At 35.8% G+C, this 25008-nt stretch overlaps 1 protein-coding gene across 1 annotated transcript in view; it reads left to right on the forward strand.

Moving 5' to 3' along the window:
• The window catches only part of PolE1 (DNA polymerase epsilon catalytic subunit 1), a 650197-nt gene that overhangs the window by 57996 nt on the left and 567193 nt on the right, over positions 1-25008 (forward strand). Inside the window, 3 exon segments of the mRNA XM_090380641.1 lie at positions 1681-1752; positions 12334-12466; positions 24356-24463. Coding sequence (XP_090236767.1) covers positions 1681-1752; positions 12334-12466; positions 24356-24463 — 313 coding nt within the window.

The raw sequence follows: 25008 nt of genomic DNA on the forward strand, positions 1-25008 counted from the left end.
CTCAGTCAAACTGGTTTATTGAAACATTGCGAGACAGACATTGACAGCCATGTTCATCCACTACCTTTCTCCACCCACAGTGTTGTCCACGATGAGATGTTATTCCGGAAATGGTCTATTCCCGATACACTCTTGATACTGTTGAACGGGGATAGTGCAATTTCTGTACCACATCCTCGATAGAGTGACCCATGCCTTTGGCACCCACTATCATCACTCTTTCAAAGTTGGTTAACTCACGACGTTTACCTATACTGACATTGAATTACTGTCTACATGAATGTAGTAATGCAGTGTACCTATATACCTGCCATGTGGTGGATCCTTCCCCTAGCGAGAGGAGTGACAGTGTCATGTTGCCTAGGAACCAGATATCCTATGAATTCTGTCCTTTCAGTGTATATCCTCATGTAACTTCTCACGAGAGACAAAGTTACACCTATACGTGCTACAATCAATAAGGATCACATTGAAATCACCTTCTATCAAGATATTTGCACGTGCTTGCCCATTCCATATTTATATGGATGCTCTTGTTGTACATTTACAAAATGCTTTTTTAATGTTCAGGTAGCTTTTGATAAAAAGTATGACCTCCCTCTTCCTACTGTTTTGTTCTTCTTAAATATATCATACATGCAATAATCATTAGTAAGTCGTACATGCTGTAGTTTTATTCTTCCTAAATACATCATACATGCAATAATCAACATCGTTGTTGCCTATTTCTAAGTCATTGGCCTCCGTAGCCAGGTGGGAAGGAGCAGCAGTGTGTAGCATACGCTTCTTGATTAGACCGGGGTTCGAGCCCGTCACCACCAAATACGGAGGATGCGGAAAGGTCATGGAATGACCACCGCATATCCCGGAGCAATATGGCCTTAGTTGCTAATGCTCCTAAAAACCAAATAACAGCCTATTTCTAGGTGGCATCAAGTTTCAAACTCAGTTATTTTATTGACTGCACCCCTGCCTTGTAGATGCATTTTTGACATTGTATTTCTTACCACACTGACACATCTCTTAAAGTTATTTAAGCTTGTTGCTCTATCATTGGCTTCCTGTTCATTTAAAACATTGCTTCCCCAGCATATCTTTCCAATGCTAGAAGACCCTTTAACTTTTGAGGCCTCATACAAGAACTCATAAGAATTCAGTAATTATTGCTTTCATTCATATCATTGGATAAACCTGTATCTATATTAACTCTTCCGCCCACCATTTTCCTCCGACATTTAAGGCGGCCTCAATTGGCAAAAATTCTTGTACGACTTTTGTTCAAATATATTCCATCTCTAAAATAAAGGTTGATCTTACTTATCCCATTTTTCGTCATAGTCCTATACTTATATCCAACAGATGATCATTTCATGTATGGTTATTAATGATATTAGCTTCCACATGAATAATAATGCTTTCTTCAGACTTGAAGACTGACAATCTGTTTGTTACATCATTAACTTTTAATTTGAAATTAGTATTTTATGGTACTCTGTACTTCAGATTAATAATTTTTACTTACTATATTATGTGTGCATCTGTTTCCACAATAAATTTTCATTGGTCAAAAAGAATAGACCCTTAGTAATTTTCAATCTTTGAGGACAGAATTACTATACTTATGTGTTGTATTTGTATGTCATAATTGTAAACAATTATTTTGGCTTATTTTATGTGCAGTGAGTTGAGAGACAGTAGTGAAGGAGTATCTAAAAAAGTAGGAGATCAAATGGACAACATAATTGATATTAGGTAGGTACATAGCTTCTTCAGTACATTTAGTGATTTTTCAGTTGCCATCTACTTCAGTTTACCTAAATTTTATATATTTTGATATTTAAATATTTTAATTCAGTTTCCTAATTAAATCTGCAAATTTTATCATAATAATATTCAATAAGCATCTTGAAATGCTCTTATGAATTTAATTCACTTTTTATTTTTACATATCCTAGTTATTTATTTATTTTTTTTTGTATACATAATAAATTGTAATATGATTAAATTTTTGCTTTTATTACATTTATATGAAAGTAATTAGGCATTTTATGCAGACTTGCCTTGAGGATGGTCCTTAGGTAATAAACATGGATATTCCTTCAGATTGAATGGATAAATAACCCTTGTACTTGATACAGTGCCAGTCTAGATTTTAAATTAAGATTATACCTGATAAGCATCCTGATTTCCAGATAAGTAATGTTTCAGAGCCTAATAATACAATATCTGTTTTAATCTTTCCTGGCTGCTTTTGCCAGAACAGGCCCTTAGTAATTTTTATCATACTTGGGATTAGAATCACCATTCTAATTACACTGCCTATTTTTATTGATGATGTAATTAGTAGAATATTAATTAGCAAATTTGACTGCATGCCCATCAAATTGTGTTTTTGCATTCTATAACAAGTATCAACTGGATATGGATCTGTAGTTTCTTGATTTCTCTTATCAATGGAAGTATCATGAAAGATTTTTTTCTATTAGTTTTGTGAGTCCAGTGAATGTGATTCATATGTAAATATGAATCACATTCACTGTGGCTTATGTTTGTTGAAGGTTGAAGTAATACTTTAAATCTTGGTTGGTAGTAATGGATTTTTATGTATATATATATATATATATATAATTATACATATTTGAATAGCGTTTAAAATAGTTGGAAACGGAATCTTTCATAATAAAATAAAATAGTACAGCATACATCAGAGGCAGCAAAAAGCATATTCCTCTACATGATGCCTGAAATATAACCATATAAATAAGAATAAGAGTTAAAATAAAATAGTGCCAGCAGTATGGTTAAGACAAGAGCGAAAATAATCAAAATTAAACATAAATCAAACCGGGGGGGGGGGGAGAGAAGGGTAACAAGAGTAAAAATATTGCAGTAGAAACTCTCTAAAATAATTTAGAAAATCTAAATGAAAGAATAATAATTCATTGAATTTTGAAAGCCAATTAAATAGAAATTTAGCAGTACACCCTCTGATGGGTACCAGGTCCAAATTTATGTGAAATATCACCAACAGAGGTGTTAACCACTACAATAAAATAAAACAAAAATAAACCAAAAATAGACTGACCATTATGCCCCATCTCGACAGAGGACCACAAGGCCAATAATGGTCAGGGAATCGCTGCATTTTGATCCCTGGACAAATCGCCGCAAAGGAGAATCGATCAAAAGATCAGCCCATCATCCGATCCTCAGATCAAACCACCAATGCAGAAGATTTGAACAGCGGTGGTCCTGATGCACCGAAAATTGAAAAATAGAACAGCTACGAGCACTCCAGTGCAAAGCCACACTACTGACAAAGTAATCTCAACCAGATTATATAGACGAATAATGAACTATGGATGGCAGCACAGGCGCAGCGTTAGCAATTCGCCTACTACTGTCATGTGATATAATTATACATATTTGAAGAGCGTTTAAAATAGTTGGAAACGGAATCTTTTGGTTAGCAGCAATGAAGGAGATTGTGCTTAGCAGCAATGAAGAGGAAGAAAATTAAATGAACGTACATTATCTCACATATAAGTATCACAGTTTCTAAGGTAAGACGTTTGTTCAGTTATTACCATTTAAATTGCTACTATTATAAAAATAAAGTTAAAATATTAAGTTATTACTAGTGTAGTAAAATTAAGTTTCTAATAGTTATAAAAAAAATGGCGTATTTTTTTTAGCTTTTGGAACGTAACCCCCCCCCCCCTTTTGTACTGGTTCTTAGTCCTGTATGACACAGTTTCGCATTACACGAGATTTTGTAGGAACCACACTACCTTGTTATACAAGGGTTACCTGTTTTGCTACTATTGTAAGCAGACTTGTTCTTTGTTTGATCTTCTATCTAAACAGATGACAGACGTTCCATCTCTTCCAATTCTTTGTGTCTTGATTTAATGGATTTTGTTACACTTTGAGTTGTTCCTGCTATGAAAGTTGCTTTTATTTTCTCTACATTCTTTCTAATTTTTCTAGGCGTTGCCTCATTTAAGCCTGTAGCACATGCAATATCACATGGTCTTTCATTTTGCTCAAAGTGTTTCACAATTTTGTATTTTTCCTCTATTAACGGAGGTGGACTGGCCATAAGTGTACTGGGGAAACCCCAGTGGGCCTAAGGCTGGTGTGATTTTGGCCATAAACGCTTGTATGGGGCCGCTACAGTTTTTCCCCGGTAAGAATTTTTGAGCGGGTCGCCTCTGTCTATTGATATTGCTTTTATTTTTCTCTCTGTATCTGTATCTGTAGTATCTTCATTAGGATGCTTCCTTTTCACACTTTTTTCAAGTATTTTACTCATTTTTAGGGAATAAAGCACACTTGCAGTATAAAAAGGACAAAAATGAGGAGGCACACTTGATACACATAAACAAAGCTGCCCACTTGTAGCAACTGAATAAACAAAGTAGTAAAGGCAGATGTTTTCACCTCATGCTAGCTCACATTTTACTAAAGCATATTTCTGGAGGTTATTACCATAAAACAGTAAAAACAATTTTCTGCTACATTCCTGCTATTGGAATCTATTATAAATGGGTAGTAAACTCAATCTAATTGTATTTGCGATAATACTAATTGCTGGAATTGTGTGTTATTACGTTATTATGGAGAAATGTGTTTCCCCTTCACCGAAATCTTCAGTCACATAAAAAACATAAATGCATTATCAGAATCTCTGAATTCCTATTGTGTTTTGTTCAGTTGGGGTGAATCCCACGTTCGACATCCATTTCTTGTAAACACAAAGGCGAATCATGCATAAGTGAATTTGGTTCATGTTATATACGACATCGTTCTCCTGTTTATAAATTGTGTATATATATATATATATATATGGCACCTCCGTAGCCAGGTGGGAAGGAGCAGCAGTGCATAGCACACGCTTCTTGATTAGACCGGCGTTCAAGCCAGTCATCACCAAATACGGAGGATGCGGAAAGGTCAGGGAATGACCACTGCATATTCCCGGAGCAATATGGCCTTAGTTGCTAATGCTCTTAAAAACCAAATAACAAACAACAACAATAAATCGTATATGATCGAATTTGTGTAGTGTAAACACGTGTTATTTGAGGATTGACTTTGAGTTTTCCAGTTACCTTCTCTTACAGTGAGGTAATTTTAATTTTTTTCAAATAGTTATTAGAACCTTTGTATTGTGGTCTGCACTTCAATTTTTAATTGCAACTTTTTTGTAGCCATTGCAATTGATTTTTTTCAGCTGAATTATTCATTCATTTGTTCATTCATTCTTTTAATGACAGATGTCAAAATACCTATTACATCTGCCCTTAGGGCAGTTTTTCATTATATGATTTGCCTCAATGATTTCCCTTTATTTTTTTAGAATACATTCAAGATGATAACCTCAGTAGAATTTAAAGGTTTGCTGGTTACCTCCTTTTAAAAAATTTTGATATACTTGGAGAAGCCAAGTTGATAACCAGTAGATCAAGTGATGCATCTTAATTAGCGCATCAATGCTTCTGCTTGCTATGTAGATAGTTGATGATGCATTATTCTTATATTACAAGTATAAAAGAGCTATTATATGTATTCCCATCCAATATATTTAATTATTTTTTGAAAAATAAAATTTATGCTGAACATTGTGTTGAGATCAATGTGAAGCTAAGTAATGCAAGAGCTATATTTGTGGAGGTATAAATGACCTCCACAAATATAGGTAGCCAGGTGGGAAGGAGCAGCAGTGCGTAGCACATGCTTCTTGATTAGACCGGGGTTCGAGCCCGTGAGCCACCAAATATGGAGGATGCGGAAAGGTCAGGGAATGACCACCACATATACCCGGAGCAATATGGCCTTAGTTGCTAATGCTCCTAAAAACCAAATAACAACAACACAAATATAGGTATAAATCAACTGATGTACGAAATAGTTTCCTAAAATAATGCTTCTAGGCATTGTTTTAAGAAATTATTTCAGTTTCTGCATTGATGTGCAGTAATCTTATCAAACCAATATTTATTATTATTTATTTATATTGGCAGTAGATATTGAAAAAAAATCATAACCTGATTGGTCTCATGGTGGATCTTTTTTTTTTCTTATACCAACCTTTTCAAGCTCACAGTGCAACTGCAGTTTTTTGCACTCCACCAGAGACCTCCTATTTGCATGTTTGACAAATTGAAGAACAACATTGATGTGGGTTAGGATTGTAAATAGGGACTATCTAGCCTGTATAATTAATATATGACCTAGGCAGATAAAGCCATTAATTTAATTTACTTATGTGTTAATCAAGTTAGTGAATTTATTTTATTATAAGTAAATTAAAGAATTCTCCAATGATGTATGGGAAATTAGCTTTGCTGAAATCATAACACAATGCAGAATTTTTTTTTTTTTTTTTTTTTATGTGAACCCCAAACACGAGAGGTATTAGAACCTATAGTACTTAGTACCATGCTATCCTGTTAATGTTTTCCATTGAAAGTAATTTAATATTTTAGTAGTAAATTTAATAAAAATGGTATCATATATTGCACAGCAAGTGAGATATAGTAGTTTGATGTAATTGAAATTAAATGAAATTATTATAACATTAAATGGAAAGTTTGTTGTGTATTATCTTTCTATACATTAAAATAATTTTCCTCCTAATGATATTTATTCAGCCAGTGGGAGAAGAGAGATGCCGGTTACGTGATAATACATAACAAATACAAAAATACGTAACAGGAGCTTGTTTTACTGTGGTAAAACAAACTTCTGTTTAAGCGTGGTCACACGATATGTTTATCTAACATGACCATGTGGTACCATTCTTGATTTTCATATGTAACGTATTTATTTAAATAAACTAAATGCAACAAGGCATAATATTTTAAGAGTTTAAGATTCATAGGCATCCATTGATGAAAAGCCAACTAGCTTTGAAATGGTGCCGTCTAGGTGATGGTGCCCACCGAGAATAATGGACAATAGTCTTCTCTATTAGTGAAGTGTTACTTATTCGAGGTAGTGCAATACATGGTAACTCGTTCTGTAGGATGAGCACGATATAGATAAAATGATGCTTTTCACACTATGGTCGTAGTTTTTCTTTAAGAGTTGTACATAGACTATGGTGTATGTACACCGATATTATATAGATTTAGTAATGTATTTATGTATTCATAGCTGAGGAAGAGACACACGCAGAGTCGAAAGCTTCTGTAAGTATTTTATTTTATTTTATCAAAAAAGCGAGTGCAACGAGCAGGGGGCGAAGCCCCCATAGTTATTATTATTATAATAATATGAGTAATAAACTACATTTATCAAAAGTATCCTTGTTATAAGTAATAAATGTACTTCTGAAAGAACCTTTATTGCTTATAATAAATTACGTGCCTACATTCATATGGCGCCTCTGTAGCCAGGTGGGAAGGAGCAGCAGTGCGTAGCACACGCTTCTTGATTAGACCGGGGTTCGAGCCTGTCACCACCAAATACGGAGGATGAGGAAAGGTCAGGGAATGACCACCTCATTTCCCGGAGCAATATGGCCTTAGTTGCTAATGCTCCTAAAAACCAAAAACCAAAACAGCCTACATTCATAATTCAATTTTAATTCTTAAATTTGTCTGCTATGTCTTTTTTACATGTTCTTTTATTAGGTTATAGGTTATATGTTATATACAAGTACATAAAAAATACAAAATTAAAATTAATTCTAGTTAATGGTACATAAAATAATAATACACATTAAACTTAACCTAATGGTATAATAACTTCATTTAATCTTAATTACATATGTTCAGCTGCATCCTGTATTATCTAGCCTTTTGTGTCTAGCACTATTTGAACTACGGTGTCTAATTATTTATACACTGCTATGTATATTTCCCTTTCAACAGACCTAGTTAAAAATAAATCTTTAAATCTAGAGATCATCGATGCCATATAAACTCAGAGCTTATAAGCTTCACTGAGCTGGTTCTATTTGGAATATTTTTTAAAATAAAAGATGGAAATACACGTTGGAAATTCGTCTAATTTAGCTAAATTCATTATTCCTCTCAAAATTCTGCATTTTGAAGATTTTACATTTTTTCATTTCTCTTAATACATTTGCACATGATTCTTATAAGGCTAAGTTTAGCTTGATAGGTCAAGTGAAAAATTAAGTTGAACTTTTGGTCTGTGTAAACCATAAACACTGTTTACACAGTGATTACAGTTTACACAGCCCAAAAGTTTAATCACTGTGTTTAATAAAAGTTTAAATCCGACATACCTAATGTACATTGGAAACTAGTTGTCATTATACGCATCAATGATATAGACATTCGTATATGCTTACCATATAGACAGTATATAATCTAGGATTCCTGGGAACAGTTGGTTGATATTTAAGGGAGAAAGGAATAAAATTGTAATGGATGCCTGACTCAGTAACAGAGTGGTGAATTACCTTTTGGTCGTAGTGCTGATCATTTGATCTGTGCACTTTCTTAAATGGTGAAGGTTTCAAGCAGAACACAGGATTCATTTAGTTGTAAAAATAAAGCTCTAGCTTTAAATTAAAAAAATAAAATTGCATAAACAAATCTATAACCATACAGTCGGTGGTTGGATTCATGTTATGTTCTGTTGCACATGTAGGAATGGTGAGAAAGTTCCTATTGAAATTAGCATTAGCATTAGTAGAGGCATATGATGCAAGAAAGTAAGCTTATGCAGCATCAGCCAAAAAAAAAAAAAAAAACCAGGCTCCCATTTCACCCCTCCGTTCATTCCAAGTACCTGTCCAGCTCAGCCTTAAATTTATTTAGGCTATCAACTTCCACAATAAAGGATGAAAGTCTGTTCCACCAACCAACCACCCGCTGGCTAAAGGCAAACTTCCGCACATCTACCTTAATCTGTCTTTTCTCAATTTGAATTTATGCCCTCTCAAATGATTATTCTGAGCAAGAGAAAGATTCCCATCAGCATTCAGCATGCTCAAACCATTCAAGGCTTTATACACCTCAATCAGATCACCTCGCCTAGTCTCCAGACGCTGTAATTTGCAAAATTTAAGCCTTTCTTCGTAAGAGCAACCCTTTGTTCCATTCACTAATCTTGTTGCCCTTCTCTGTACTCGTTCCAACAGCTCTGCATCCTTCTTAAAATGAGGCCTCCAGACCTGTATACAGTACTCAAGGTGTGGCCTGACCATTGCCTTATATATAAAGGGATAATCACCTCCTTATCCCTACTAGAACAATTTCTGTATATCATTACCAAGACACTATGAGCTACTCTTGCAGACCGTTTGCACTGCTCAGAAAACTTCATATCTGCCTGCACAATTACCCACAGGTCCTTTTCATTCTCTACCACTGTCAGTGTAGTACCACAGAGTTGATACGTCACTCTGGAGTTGCTGCTTCCCATATGTAGTACTTTACATTTGTCAATGTTAAACTTCATTTGCCACCTCTCAGCCCATCTGCTCAACTTTTCTAGATCCTGTTGCAGCAGCATAGTGTCATTAGTATCCTTAACAACCCTGCCAACCTTCGTATCGTCTGCAAACTTGGACATTAAGCTTGATATACCATCATCAATATCATTTATAAATACAGTGGACCCAATACTGAACCATGAGGGACTCCATTAATAACATTAGTCTACGATGAGCAGTGTCCATTGATTACCACTCTCTGTCTTCTCCCACTCAACCATCCCTTTAACCAATTTGCCTCCAATGCCACACTGCTCCAATTTGTGCAGCAGTCTTCCATGTGCAACAGTATCAAAAGCCTTTTTAAGATCCAAATATATGATATCAAAGTTATTCCCTGCATCCAGTTCCTTTGTGACCACATCATAGTATCCAATAAAATTGGTCAGGCAAGACTTTCCCTTAACAAAACCATGCTGTGTCCGAACTATAACTGAAATCTTGTCTAGATGATCCTGCAGTGCTTCTTTAACCAGTGCCTCCATTAATTTTCCTGGAACAGAAGTTAAACTAACAGGTCTATAATTACTTGTGTTGCCCTTTGATCTTCCTTTGTGAATTGGGGTCACATTTGCACTTCTCCAGTCAATGGGTATCACCTCTGAGTCCAAAGAAGCTCTCATAATTATGGCTAAGGGTTTGCTTACTTCCTTTGCTGCCTCCTTTAATATAACTGGATAGATCCCATACATCCCAGGTGCCTTTTTTAAGTTTATCTTCAACAATTTCTCCTCCACTTTCCTCTCAGTTATTACAAAATCATCCAGCTCACTGCCAGAGTTTAACTCACCTCTGGCATTCCCCTCCCTGAATAACTCCTCATGGGTGAATGTAGATGCAAAATACTCATTTAGTTTATTAGCCACCTGAGCAGGATCATCAACAGTTGAACTATCAATATCCAATGCACCAATCTGATTCATTCCTTTCCTTCTAAAGTTTACATAGGTAAAGAACTCCTTGCTGTTTTTCTTTGCATCCTTTGCCAAAGATTTCTCATAATCTGCCTTTGCCTGCCTAATCTACTCTGTGACTTGGTTACAGACCAGCTTATATCTATCATAGGCTTCCCTGTCACCCATTAATTTATATGTATCCCGCACATTTTTCTTCTCTGCCACATGTCTCATTAGTTCATCTGACATTCATTTAGGCCTAAACCTTGAACAATATTTCATAGTTGGTATATAAAGCCTAGTAGCTTCCAAGATAAATTCTTTGAATGCTTCCCATTTTGAATTTGTTGTTGGTAACATCATCAGTTGGTAGCACCGTATAGAATTTTAATACTGTGTCAGACCACCACCGTATTCACCTTTACGAAAGCAAAAACCCTTCCCTTTACCCCTGATGGTCGTTACCTCTTTGAGTAAATCCCACTTCAGCACACTGTGATCACTGCCACCTAGTGGTTCCTTTATCTGCAGATTCTTAATGTATGAAGAATCACTACTGATAATCAGATCAAGAGTATTACTCCCTCTAGTTTCCTCCCAAACGTGCTGATGTAGAAAACAATCATCCAATAAATCCACAAAATTCTTGCTAGTGTGTGAGTGACCAACCAACAAATTCCAGTCAATATCTGGGAAATTAAAATCCCCCAATATAAGACTAATTTACTAGCCCACTCTGTTTCCCTGTACAGTTCCTTATTATACTCATCAGAGTCATTAGGCTTATAACACACTCCTACTCTCAATTTTGATCTCCCAATGCTTATGTCACACCAAACTGACTCGACACTGCACTATCCAGTGATGTCGACTGGCTTCACTTCTTTGGATTTTATGTGTTTCTTAACTAATAGTATAACCCCTCCTCCCTTCCTATCTTGTCTATCCTTCCTGTGCACATTGTACTCCCCAAATTCCAGTTCTGCATTCCTTATATCTGTGTGACACCACGTCTCTGATATCCCAACAATATCTGCCTTTGATGTTTTGAGCAATACCTCAAATTCATCAAATTTATTTACCAAACTCCTAGCAGTGGTGTACATGCACCTGTTCCTATTCTTAGCTACTCTAACACAACCCATGTGTTTACGTGTACCCGAAAGACTCTCAGCAGGCTCTGAAATACCCTGCATCTTGTTTTCCAGGCTGCTTCTCATTCCAATAGAAGCAATGCAAGAATCACTTTCACCTCTGCCAGTGGCTACTGTTAATCTATTAGTCCTTGTATCCCCTTCCAAGCTAGCAGTTTTCCGACCCACCTAACACCGCCTCGATAGCATCAGCAAATATTCTTGCACCCTTTCTATTTAAGTATATCCCATCCCTGTAGAAGCAGTCGCTCCTGTTAACAAGTATAGACCAGGCTGAAAAAAATTCTGTCCCTTGAGCCGTGCACAATCTTTCCAGGGCCGAATTGGTCAACAAAAAATATTGAAACAAAGGCTGGCATTTGGTTATTTTGCTGTGAAAAGAAAAGAGGAACTGTTATTATATAAATGTTGCTGTTTTGACAGCTTGCCTATCTAATATTTATATTTTTGTAGAATCAACTGGGTTATTAGCAAAGTTAATATGTATTGCGCTGATATTTTCTTTTTTGTTTTAAATTAACAGTGATTCTTTTGAATCAGTTTTCTTTACTATGGGCCATTTAACTTCAGAGATTCTCAGACCTACTAGTTACAGCTAGTATGAAACATGGAATTTGCCCTTTTTAATTAAAAACTGGAAACCTCAGTCATCTCATCTGTAGAATCTAGGGTTGAGTCAGTAACATGTAATGAATTTAACTGCATTATTTGTTAGTTTTTTTTATATTTATATATTTATTCTGTCTTTAATTTCAGTGTAAACTTTTAAAAACTAAATTTTATTTTTGTTTCTTTTGACCTTTTGTAGAGAATATGATGTACCTTATCATATAAGAGTGTCAATTGATTGTAAATTTTTTGTTGGACACTGGTACTCTGTGTGGGGTAGAGGAAATGACCCTCCCGAAATTCGAAAGCGTGAGGACTTAATACAAACTCCTGTAAGTTAACCAGCACTGATACAGATGCCTCTATACATATCTAATGACACTGCATACTACTAATTTTAATATGAAGAATGAAAAGTCCTGCATCCTTTATAATCATGAAAATATGTACATTATTTATTTGTTTGTTTTTTTTTTTTTATTTCATTTTACTTTGCATTTAACATCATAATTCATTATGTAGCAGTTTAACATTGTGCTAAAATTTTACATCCCAATGTGTGTTTTTTTTAAATTTTTTTATACATTATGAAATATATAAATGAAATATATAAATTATGAAATATTTTGAAATATATAAATATAATATGATTTATAAAAATATAATATAATATATAAATATAATATAATTTCAGTGTAAGTATTCTTTCCTTAGATTAGATTAAAAAATACTGAACAAGAGTGTTTTGTGATATATAAGGATGAGTCAACAAAATAAGTAAATGTTTGGTTGACTCATCCTCATTTCTTTACAGATCATTACTGTTAATTCCAATTCTTTCTTAAATTTATTCAAATAACCCACTTTCACCATACTAAATGGTAGGTTGTTCGCACATTCATTTACTCTCAGGCTTAAAGCAAATTTTTGCACAGCTACCCTGTAGCCATCCATTTTCAGTTTAAGTTTATAGCTCCTTATGTGTTGCTTGAGAAAGAGTAAGAATGCCATCCACATTTAAATTTTAATCCATTTAAAGCCTTAACTGCTTCAATCGGGTCTTGTTACAGGTGCCTAGTTTCCAAGAATTGCAATTTGCAGAACCGAAGTCTTTCACGGTATGGATACCTTATCACATTCTTGACTAATCTGGTTGCTCTTCTCTGCACCCATTCCAGTAGTTCTACATTGTTATTAAAATAAGGCTTCAAGACCTGTATACAGTACTCAAGATCCCCATGTGCAAGTCCTGAAATATGCACCTGGGTACGCATCTAGCGTACCCAGGTGCAAATCAGTGTAAGCAGGGTCGAGGTGTAGCGTCCACAACATATGGAGGAATGCCACCCATCTGTGTTACTAGGCAGTGTTAGGTGGTAGATGACTCTCATCAATACCACCACTTTGCTTATTGGAGGCTTGAAGTGGTGGAGTCCATGCTTAGATCTCCAGAGAAAACTCAGGGCAACCCTAGCCCCCCCTATTTCCTCCATCATACAGTATGATTGATATCTTTTGCAGTTATGTTGGCCATCATGTTCAGATCCAGTCTTCCTTGCATTCCGGCCTGTGAAAACTGTTTTATAGTTCTAAAACAGTGTTCACAGGCTGGCCATTAGATACTCCAGTGGACTGAAACTGGATTGGTAACTCTCTAGGAGGCTTCTGGATTAGTTAGTGTATAATCTCACTGGCTCTACTCTGCCAGATAGTGACTGGAGGGAGTCTGAGTAGTGTGTATATGGGTGGCATTGTCGAGGCCATGTTATGCCAGGGAGCTGGATGTATTCTTAACATGTGTATGCCCTATCCCAAAATTTCATTACTTCGTATAAATGTCCTCCACCCTTTTCTTACTACTGAATACACCATGAATAGTCAAACTAATAGAACAGTCTTATCTGCAAATATATCTAAACCTCCTAAACACTTTCTCATTCATTTCACAAATATACCTGGTCTCATTTCCAATCTCAATGACGTCTCATTTCCAATCTCAGTGACGTCCATTTCTACCTACAGACTGCTAAACCCCACATACTTTTTCTGACTGAATCTCAGTTATTGGTTGATTCCAGCACTACTCATCTCAGTTGTCCTAATTATGTATTATATGATTCATTTCACTTCAAAGGTGGTATGTGTGCATATGTCCACTATTATTTCATGTCAGAGACTTAGTAATTTGGAATTTCTTCTTTTCGATCACCTTTGGCTTAAAATCTCTCTACCCCATTCTGTCAAATTCATCTCTTACCTCTCATTTTCCCAACTGCACTGATCACTTGCAGCCTTTTGACTTCCTCTCTTTGAAACTTGACTTTCTCTAGTTCAACTTTCCTAATGGTGAGGTAATTTTCCTTGGCGATTTTAATGTTCACAACTCCAGCTTGCTTCCATTTTCTAATCACACAGCCCCATCTGCTTGAAATGCCAAGGTTTTTCCGATTTATAATGACCTCGCACCAATTGTTCATTTACCTACCAGAATACAGTCCTAACCCTGCAGACAACATGCTTGATTATTTCTCACAGACATCTCTTTTAAGTATGTGAGTGTGGTGAGTAGTCCTCTAGGCACATCAAATCACAACTTGGTGATGGTGTCTTCACTAATGCTGCCTTTCTCTCATGACTGTTCTTGGCCCCATTGTTTGGCATTACAAGAAACCAAAATGGGATGGTCTGCAAGATTTCTTCTTTTCCTTGATCATTTACTGTTTCAAATCTTCCTATGTCAGCGTTTTCTCAGATCGTGTCAGTAAAATTATTCTTGTAGAGATGAAATCCTTTATTCTACACTCCACCTTAAAATCTCATCCTTTATCTAAACTTTGGTTTTCCAATAAATGTGCTAAGGCTGTTCAAGATAAGTATGTCGTATATTGCAACTGGCTTGTATCCAAATCTCCAGGTTCATTTTCTGCCTACACCAAAGCTTGCAACAATTGTAAAGCACTTATTATTCAGTTCAAACTAGATTTTGAACAGGCTAAGAGTTGATACTTGCTTCTTGTCTAAATGCATTCTGGTTTTCTGCCAAAGTTATTGTGGACAAATTTTTCCCATCTTTATTCGCACATCTGTCAAAACTCCTTGGTTCTATTCCCAGATCAGCTAAAGGCAAAGCTGACTTGCTTGCATCCTACTTTTCTTCTAAATCATGTATTGATGATCTTGGTAAATGACCTCTTACCATTCCTGGTGCATTCCATTCAATGCCTGCTGAGCTTATTCCTGTTCTGTGTTACCTTTTTACACTTTCTTATCCACCAGTGTTCCCTTTTGCTTGGAAATTTGCTCATATCCAGCCAGTTCCTAAAAAAAGAGTGACAAATCCCTCCAGTTCAATTATTGACCCATTGCACTTCTACTCTTTCTAAACTAATGGAGAAAACTGTCAACTCCTAAACTATCTAGAAACCTTGCATCTGATTGCTAGTATGGATTCTGTCAGTGTTGATCCACTGATGACATACTGGATTAGTAACCATCTGTGGGCCAAATTCAATGGAAAAGTTTGAAACTGAAGCAGTTACTTTTAAAATTTCAAAGGCATTTGATTGTTTACCGTAAAGGTCTTGGTTAATAGGCTAAAGGAAGTTGGTTAATAGGCTAAAGGAAAGTTGATAGGTTTGCATTGAGAATATATATTGGGAAAACAAAGGTTAGGAGAGTGGGAGGAGAAAGGTGTGAGTTAATATTGAAATTGGCAGAGAGAAAATAGAATAAGTGAGCAAGTGAGCTAGGTATTTGGGAAGCCTAATGATGGCCAAAGCAGAGAGCAGCAGGGGAAATAGGAATAACAGTTTTATTGGGTAATTTATTATAATAACAATAGTATTATAATAACAATACAGTATAATAGTATTTAATAACAATAGTATTGGGTAAGTATTAGGGATTGGTTTAAGGAAAAGATTGGTACGATGTCTGGTACAGTGTGGTACTTTATGTAGCAGAGACATTATGTTGAGAATTGAAGATGTTAAAAGATTGGAATAATTCGAGATGTGGGTATGGAGGGAGGTGGAAAACATGAGGTGAATTGATAACGTGAGAAATTAAGGAGGATTTAGAAGAGTGGTCAAAGAGATGTTTGACTGAAATAATCAGGAGGAAGAATTTGGATTGGTCACATGTTGCAAGGTGAAAGGTTGATGAAGGATGTGGTGGAAGGAAAAGTTAAGGGGGAAAGGCCCAGAAGGAGATTGAGAAAAACTGTGATAAATGAATTAAGAAGAAGGTGGACATGGTGAGATGAAGAGGATGGGAGATATGAAGTGGTTGTTGAGAGTATGCCTAGGCCTGTTCTTGACGGAGCATGGGAGATGAAGAGAGTTATATTTCTAAGTAGGTTCCAAATCAATATGTTGTGATCATTGTCATTTAGTTGTTCCTTTATATAGATATTTTTAATGCATGAAGAGTGATTGCCTATAATCAGATTGGGAGTATTGCTTTCTCTTGTTGCTTTTCTAACATGCTGCTGCAGGAAACAATCATCCAGTAAATCCAGAAAATTTCTGCTACTGTGTTGAGTGACCAGCCCACAAGTTCAACTCACTAAAGTAACCTGATATATTAACTAATTCCGTTTGTTGTAGCAGTTGTTCATTATACTCATTACATTCTTTGGCTTGTGTCAGACTTCTACTCTCTTTAGTTTTTTTCCAATGCTTAGTTGCACTAAGCTGATTCAACATTATGGTAGCCAATCACATTAACTGGGTGCCTTAGATTCCATGTGCTTCTTATTTCTTAGCAAGAGAATAACTGTTCCTGGTTAAGAAGCACAAATCTAAGGTAGGTATTATTAGTTATATTATTAATTGGAGGACTGTTTATAAGTCTGCTATATCTTGAATTTTAAATACTATTAAAATTAATTGAAAACTTACCTTTCTTTGTTATTCAAGGTGCTACTATAAAATAAACACATACTTTAAATAATGAATTGATAACTTATGTATCAGCAAATTTTAAGCTCTTCTAACAAAACAAACACTTGAAAACAAACACAACAAAACACCAGGAACCCATCTACTCTGAACTCCTCTTAAGGCATAATGCATGTAATTCACTTTGAATTTACTTTTAATTTCACCAGAAAAAATTCTCTGCCTAGCCCTGAAGTCTAACATGGTCTTCTCGACATAATCATTTTTGAGGACTGGCACCCATATGACAATTTAAGCAGTTTTATGCTGTATAGGTGAGGTTATATTTTTGCACATGCTCAATTCTCAATAGTCAGAGATCAAGTATGCCATCTCATGTTTATAGAATCATTGTGTAATCTGATTTGTATGAGATTACACAAGGATTAATGTTTCCAAATATTAGTATTTTTGCGAAATTATGTTTAATGTCCATTATGTTTGTATCTTGCAAAACAAAATGATAGTATAATATGCTAACTCTGATGGTCTTAGGTCACTCGAGGAAATGTTTAGGGTGATCAGCGTAGTATTTACTGTTCTAAGTTATATCTTGTGGACCCTTGATAGGATGGCTTTACCATGCTCAAGAAATGCCATAAACTGAATGATGTTTCTGATATGCATTATCAGTTCCTCAGAAAGATTGGAAATTAAAATTCAATTCCAGTTTATATGAAAAATCATAGCTACAAGGCTCAATAGGTTCTACATTGTAATGGTATTTTAAAAGGATAAAAGAGATTACCTCAATCTGGTACATAGAATCACTTCAGGCTGATGTTCTCCAAATGTAGATAGATAAAATAATTTAATGAATTCATGCACTCACAGCTCCATGAATGATTTGACGCACCCCAGAATGGGAAGTGAAGTACCCCCAACCTGACACCAAAACACATCAAACCATCCCCCATGAAACTATGACCGAGAAAAGACATTGTGTCAAAATTAATAGATTTGATAATAGAGAGCTATTAAGTGCTTGATAATTCCTATATTCTATTATATTATGAAAACAACGGGGATGCTTCCAGACCTGTATGCAGTACTCAAGGTGTGGCCTGACCATTGCCTTATACAAGGGGATAATCATCTCCCTCTCTCTGCTAGCGAAATTCCTATATATCATTGACAAGACTCCATGACCTGCTCTGGCAGCCTGTCTGCACTGCTCAGATAACTTTATATCTGACTATACAATAACCCCCAGGTCTTTTTCATTCTCCACTTCCCTGAGTGTAGTACCACACAATTGAAACATTTCTCTTGGGTTACTACTATCCATATGCAGTGTTTTTGCATTTGTCAGTGTTAAACTTCAGTTGCCACTTCTCAGCCCATCTGCCTAACTTTCCTTGATCCTGTTGCAGTAGTGTACTGTCTTTACTGTCATTAACAACCCTGCAAACCTTTGTATCATCTGCAGATGTGTACATTAAGCCTGATATACCTTCATCACATACACTAATACACTAAATACTAAATATACATTCATCACATACACTAATACGTAAATACACTAAACAACAATGGGCCCAGCACCGAACCCTGGGGGACTCCACTAATAACATTAGTCCATGGAAAGCAGTGTCCATTTATTACCACTCTCTGTCGTCTCCCACTCAATCATCCCTTTATCCATTGTAGCAACTTGCTCTTAATGTCATACCGCTCCAGTTTGTACAGCAGTCTTCCATGTGCAACAATATCAAAAGCTTTCCTGAAATCAAAGTGTATGATATCAAAATTATTTTTTGCACCCAGTTCCTTTGCGACCACATCATAGTATCCAAAGAAATTGGTCAGACCAAACATCCCCTTAACAAACCCATGCTGTGTCTGAACTACAAATATTACTGCAGTCTTGTCTAGATGATCCTGCAAAACCTCTTTAATCAGTGATTCCATTATTTTCCCCTTGACAGAAGTTAAATGAACAGGTCTATAATTATTTGTGTTACCCTTTAAACCCCCTTTATGAATTGGGGATACATTTTCACATCTGCAGTCCATGTGGACCTCACCTGAATCTAAGGATGCTCTCATAATTATGGTAAAAAAAAAAAATTATGGCTAATGGTTTACTTACTTCCCTCGCTGTCTTTTTCAATATAACTGGATAGATTTCATCCACCCCAGGTGCCTTTTTTATGTTTAACTTCAATAATTTCTGCTCCACTTTGCTCTCCATTATTACAAAATCATTTAGCTCTCTGTTAGAGTTTAGTAAACTTCTGTCCTCTCATTCCTTACAGAATTCATGTGTGAATGTAGATGTAAAATACTCATTCAGTTTGTCAGCTATTTGAGCAGGATCATCAACAGTTGAATCATTAATATCAAGTGGACCAATCTGATTCATCCCCTTCCTTCTAGAGTTTACATAAGTAAAGAACTCTTTGCTGTTTTTCTTTGCATCTTCTGCCAAGGATTTCTCATAATTAGCCTTCGCTTGCCTAACCTCCTTTGTGACGTGATTTCAGGCTAGCTTATATCTACCATAGGCTTCTGTGTTGCTTGATAATTATATGCATCCCATGCATTTTTTTCTCTGCCACGAGCCTCATTAGTTCATCTGACATCCATTTAGGCCTAAATCTTTAACAGTATTTCTTAGTTGGTATGAAAAGCCTAGTAGTTTTTTTTTGTATTTCATGTCTGTAGATCTTAATCCAGTGAGCTCCTATCTCCCTTCTAAGAGGTGGCGGTCCACAACTATCTACCATTTGAGTATTCTGTCTTCTAAATACTTCACTCATGAAATTATTAAATTATGCGAATAGGCGACGATCTGTGAACAGAACCCAGAGTCGTTCTTTCTCTAAAATCCTAACTGATCTTTCCACTTTAGATCTGATATCAAGATAAAAGGGGCTTAGAGGGGAACAGGTATCCTGTGTGTTATCAGACACTCAGTCTAAAACACTGATGGATCCAATATCTTTCTATTACAGAAGATTTAGGAGACCGGTTGACCTGCCTCCCTAAAATCCACTCATGCACACCTTCTCGATGGTAAGCCCTGTTATGTCACTTAGGGTTTTTTTTTTTTTTTTTTTTGGTAGTTGTTGGCGCATCAGCTTCTGTGGCCATAATGCACCTCCCAAGGTTTTTGCAGTACTTTGATCCAAGCCTGAGGCGGGATTCAAACCCGCGACCTTATGGTTGCCAGGCAGGCACTTTACCCACCCGGCTAGCCCGGTTGGCATCACTTAGGTGGCAACGAATGTGTAGAGTGGTTCTCTTCAAGACACCTGGTCAGCGTGAAGAGGTAAAGACCAAACTCTCCAGCATATGACAGCACGACAAAACAAATGGCCCTCAGTTCCCAGCGGCTTTCACTCCCCCTCTTACGGCATCGAGAGGATCAGAGTGGAAGCAGAGGGTGCTAAGAATCTCTGGGTACGACCAGGCTGCCATGCACGGAAACTGAACTTGGCCTGTTACAACGTAAGATCATTCATCAGCGAAGGCAGGATATTAGAGCTGGAAAAGGAATTAGAAATTGTGAATTGGGATATCATCGGTTTGGCTGAAACAAGAAGAATAAATGAATCACTTATAAGTAGTAGTAGTAGTAGTAGTAGCAGTGGCATGTGATGCAAGAAAGCAAGTGTATGAGCTTATGCAGCATCAGCCAAAAAAAAAAAAAAAAATCACACCATTGCCTCCAAATGCTTAAATTTATTCAACCTATCAACTTCCACAACGACAGATGGAAGTTTGTTCCAGCAATTAACCACTCGCTGGTTAAAGGCAAATTTACGCACATCTATTCTACATCTGTCTTTTCTTAATTTGAATTTATGCCCCCTTAGGTTCGTAATCTGAACAAGTGGAAGGATCCCATCAGAATTCAGTGTGCTGAACCCATTCAAGGCCTTATACACCTCAGTCAGATCACTGTGCAGGTGCCTAGTCTCCGGGGGGGGGGGAGTTGAAGTTACTGTAGAGTTGTTAAAATTGGGAGGAAGAGACATAACACAAAATCTGGCAAGGTTCTTCACAAAGTGCATTAGAAAAGGTGTGACGTCTAAGCAGTGGAATAATGCAATCATAGTTTTGCTGCATAAGAAAGGAGATAAATCAGAAATTGGAAATTATAGACCAATTAGCTTGTTATCCCACATCTACAAGTTGTTCACAAGGGTCATTACTAACAGATTAGAAAGAATACTTGATGGGAATCAACCAAAAGAGCAAGCTGGCTTTAGGACAGGATTCTCAACTATGGCTCACCTTCATGTAATATCACACACTAATGGAGAAAACAAATGAATATGAATATAATGAATATAATTTATAATCCACCAATGCCATTATGCCTGGCATTGGTGGATTATAAAAAGGCATTTGCCCCCATACAGCCTAAGGCAATGTTTCTGGCATGGGAAACACAAAGCATAGATACCCCACATATTATGATTTTGAAGAAAATATGTGAGAATGCTACCTCCTTTATTAGACAAGACAAAGACAGTAGGAAATTTAAAATTGAGAAAGGAGTTCACCAAGGAGACACATCTCTGAAGCTGTTTACTGCTGCCCTTGAGGAAGCTTTCAGAAGATTAGACTGGTCGCAGAAAGGAGTCAGTGTGAACAGAGAGTACCTAAACCATTTACGATTTGCAGATGACATTGGGGTCATAAGCCACAATCCCAAAGAATTAGAGGAAAATCTTAATCAGTTATGCACAGTTAGTAAGGATTTTGGACTAAAGATGAATATGGCTAAAACAAAAGTAATGATGAACAAGTATGCCACAGAAAGGGAAATAATGATTGAAAGAACTGTAATTGAAAAGGTAGAGTTATATACTTATCTGGGACAAGTTATTAGCTGTAATAATGATAAATGGCTGGAAGTCAAGAGAAGAATAAATTTTGGATGGATAGCATTCAGGAAATATAGTCACATACTGAAGAGCAATATCCCAATTTGTCTGAAACGTAAAATAATGAACCAATGTATACTGCCCACCATGACTTATGGATGTGAAACTTGGGCACTCACCAAAAGAATGGAAGAGAAGCTGAGAACTACACAGCGAAGAATGGACCGAATTATATTGGGAATCAGACTGTTAGATAAGAAGAGAAAAACCTGGATTAGGCAGCAAACTCAAGTAAAGGACATTCTTATCAAAACTAAAGAACTAAAATGGTCTTGGGCAGGACTCATAGCTCGAAGACATGATGACAGATGGACTAAGAAAATAACAGAATGGTATCCAAGAGGAGCTAGAAGAAAACCTGGAAGACAAAGGCGGAGATGGATAGATGAAATTCAAGAGTTTGTGGGTAGTAAATGGATGGCCATTGCTCAAAATAGAAGGAGCCGGAAAGTTGCTGGAGAGGCCTTCATCCTGCAGTGGATTGAATTTTAGCTTTGGATTTATAATTTTATTATTGTGAAGTTTTAGCTTTGGATTTATAATTTTATTATTGTGGAAGATAACAATGACAATCCATCTTAACATGTTCAGATGTTTCCAGTTTGCCACAAACGCATGATCCCTGCTCAATGTAACCTTAACAATGACAATTTATGTGCCAATCCATGTTCAGTAATGAGGCTCGTGGCATGAAAACCAAATTGAAGCCATGGTTTTAGCTTTGGATTTATAATTTTATTATTGGGGAAAAACATAAAGGTCTGATGGCTTTTCTCTGCATTTTCCCAATCATCTTGACACATATCCATTATTTGAAAAACAATTCTCTTTTTCTCAGATTTCAAATCAACTTTAAATAACTCCTATTTTCCTCTTGGCAAGATGTTATGCTCAGAATAGTCCTTCTAATATTATGTTTTCTATAATATAATAATCCAGCCAACAAAACCCTGTTCTGAACAGGAAGTCTTCCAGAAATTATCTTTAATGCTTCAGATGAGACAATTCAGCTTGCACGTGTGAACCCTAGAAGAGCAAATCTCTGTGCTTGAATCAAATATTTCTGTATAATAACATTATTAATTCTATGAACCCAATCTCCAGAGGTCACGATTTGGAGGAACAAACAGTCATATAATAAATTTAAAGATTGTCCTTTGTTTCTCCAATCAGTTCTAACAGTCCTCTGAAGGTTGGCATATAATGTTCGAATCTTGGTTTTCAAAAAGTTGACTTTGCTCATTAAAAAAAGAGATACTCCTTAAGGTATAAGCCTAAATACCTTGTGACTCTAACATACCGAACCACATTCCTATAAAGCATAACAGTAGGGGCATGATTTATGCTAAGGTGCCCCTTCAGAATCATCTGAACAGTCTTTTCCTTGGAAATTTGTAGCTTATAATTTTGACACCAATTTTCTAACATATCTAAAACCTCTGCTGCTCTGTTTTCAATCAAAGAATGGGAATTTCTTTGTACCAGCACAGCTAAATCATCAGCATACACTATAAATGTTATGCCAAAAATCTGTTTCTTTAAAAATTCAACAGCTACTATCACAGCTGATAGTAGCTGATGGGCTTAATAAAGTGGGAAGGCAGTGTGTAATACTTTCTTGGTCCATCTGGTAGGAGAGTTTGGTTTGCCTTGTGAGCCTGTGAACAAATGAAAAAAAGGTGGAATATGCACATGTACTAATGGGAAAATATGAAAAGCCTGATCTATCTAGCCAGTCTGGTCATTTTGTACTTAGATCATCTGTAATAGAGGATCACACCATGGAAGTAGGAGGATTACTTATATTTTATTGTAAATAATCAGTTCCTCCTTTTATTTATTACAATTTTTAGTATTAGGATTTGGCAGTCTATTGGCTATCAGATCAGTACTAAATTTTATTTTTTTAAATATTCTTTTTGTGGCATGATGTGGAGGTATATCAAGAATTGTAAATTGGTGAAATAATGAGCACTTCTGTGGAGTGTAATCTACCTTTAATTTCTTAAAGAATTACAGATGATTCTCAGATGTTTTGTGGTACTTCCAGTACCGTTTCTTCGGTGAACTCTTGTTGATGCTGATGGTGTCATAAGGACAGCATTACATGAGTTCATTCACTGAAGAAGTGGTACCGGAAGGACCATGAAACATCTGAGAATAATTTATAATTCTTTAAGAAATTCAAGGCAGATTACACTGCATTCAGGTTTAAGTTTTATTATTTTTCACTTAGTAGTGGGTCATCATTATTATGGAATAGAAATATGTATTTTATTCTTTTGGGCATGCTGGTTTACTTCAGTTATATTGATATAATATAACATTGAAACTAAAACTTTGTTTTTGATAAGTGATATAATATAACACTTTTTCTTTTCAGGATATTGTTGTTATGGCTTATGATATAGAAACTACTAAATTGCCCCTTAAATTTCCTGATGTTAGTGTTGATCAAATTATGATGATTTCATATATGATTGATGGACAAGTGAGTAATTTTTTAAATTTAATTTTATGTTTGAACATAGATTAATAATTTTATTTCAGTGTCATAATTTTAAAATGAAATATAAATAAGTAAAAAAAAAACAATTTTTATTGACATAAAATTGTTACAAAATACAGTATGCAACCACCCCTGGCTGTGGTCAGGAGTTTGTTGGTATAATCAATTTGTACCATTCTTTTTGAAAAATTTGCGTAGAAGTTAATCAGAGAATCACAGAAATTTAATCAAAATTAAATAATTTCATTATTTGATTATAGATACATGTTGATTTATTGAGTCAGATGAGTGTTTTGTATCTTCTCTGTTAAATCTGATATTGTTCAGTACTATAAGTTATGGATTCTGTGGAGGAAAGATATTCATAGTAATATAAATCAGCTTTTGGAAAATCATGTTTGTTTTAGAAAAGAAGCTAATAACAGTAATAACAGCTTACAATAATAATCACACCCTACATTAGTATGGTTATTTTCCAGTCTATCAGAATTACAGTTAATAGGAGTAACGATATAATGAGATAAGAA

This window comes from Mastigoproctus giganteus, chromosome 9 (assembly GCF_048544385.1).
Source record: "Mastigoproctus giganteus isolate SK-2022 chromosome 9, ASM4854438v1, whole genome shotgun sequence".
In the NCBI taxonomy this organism is placed as follows: domain Eukaryota; kingdom Metazoa; phylum Arthropoda; class Arachnida; order Uropygi; family Thelyphonidae; genus Mastigoproctus; species Mastigoproctus giganteus.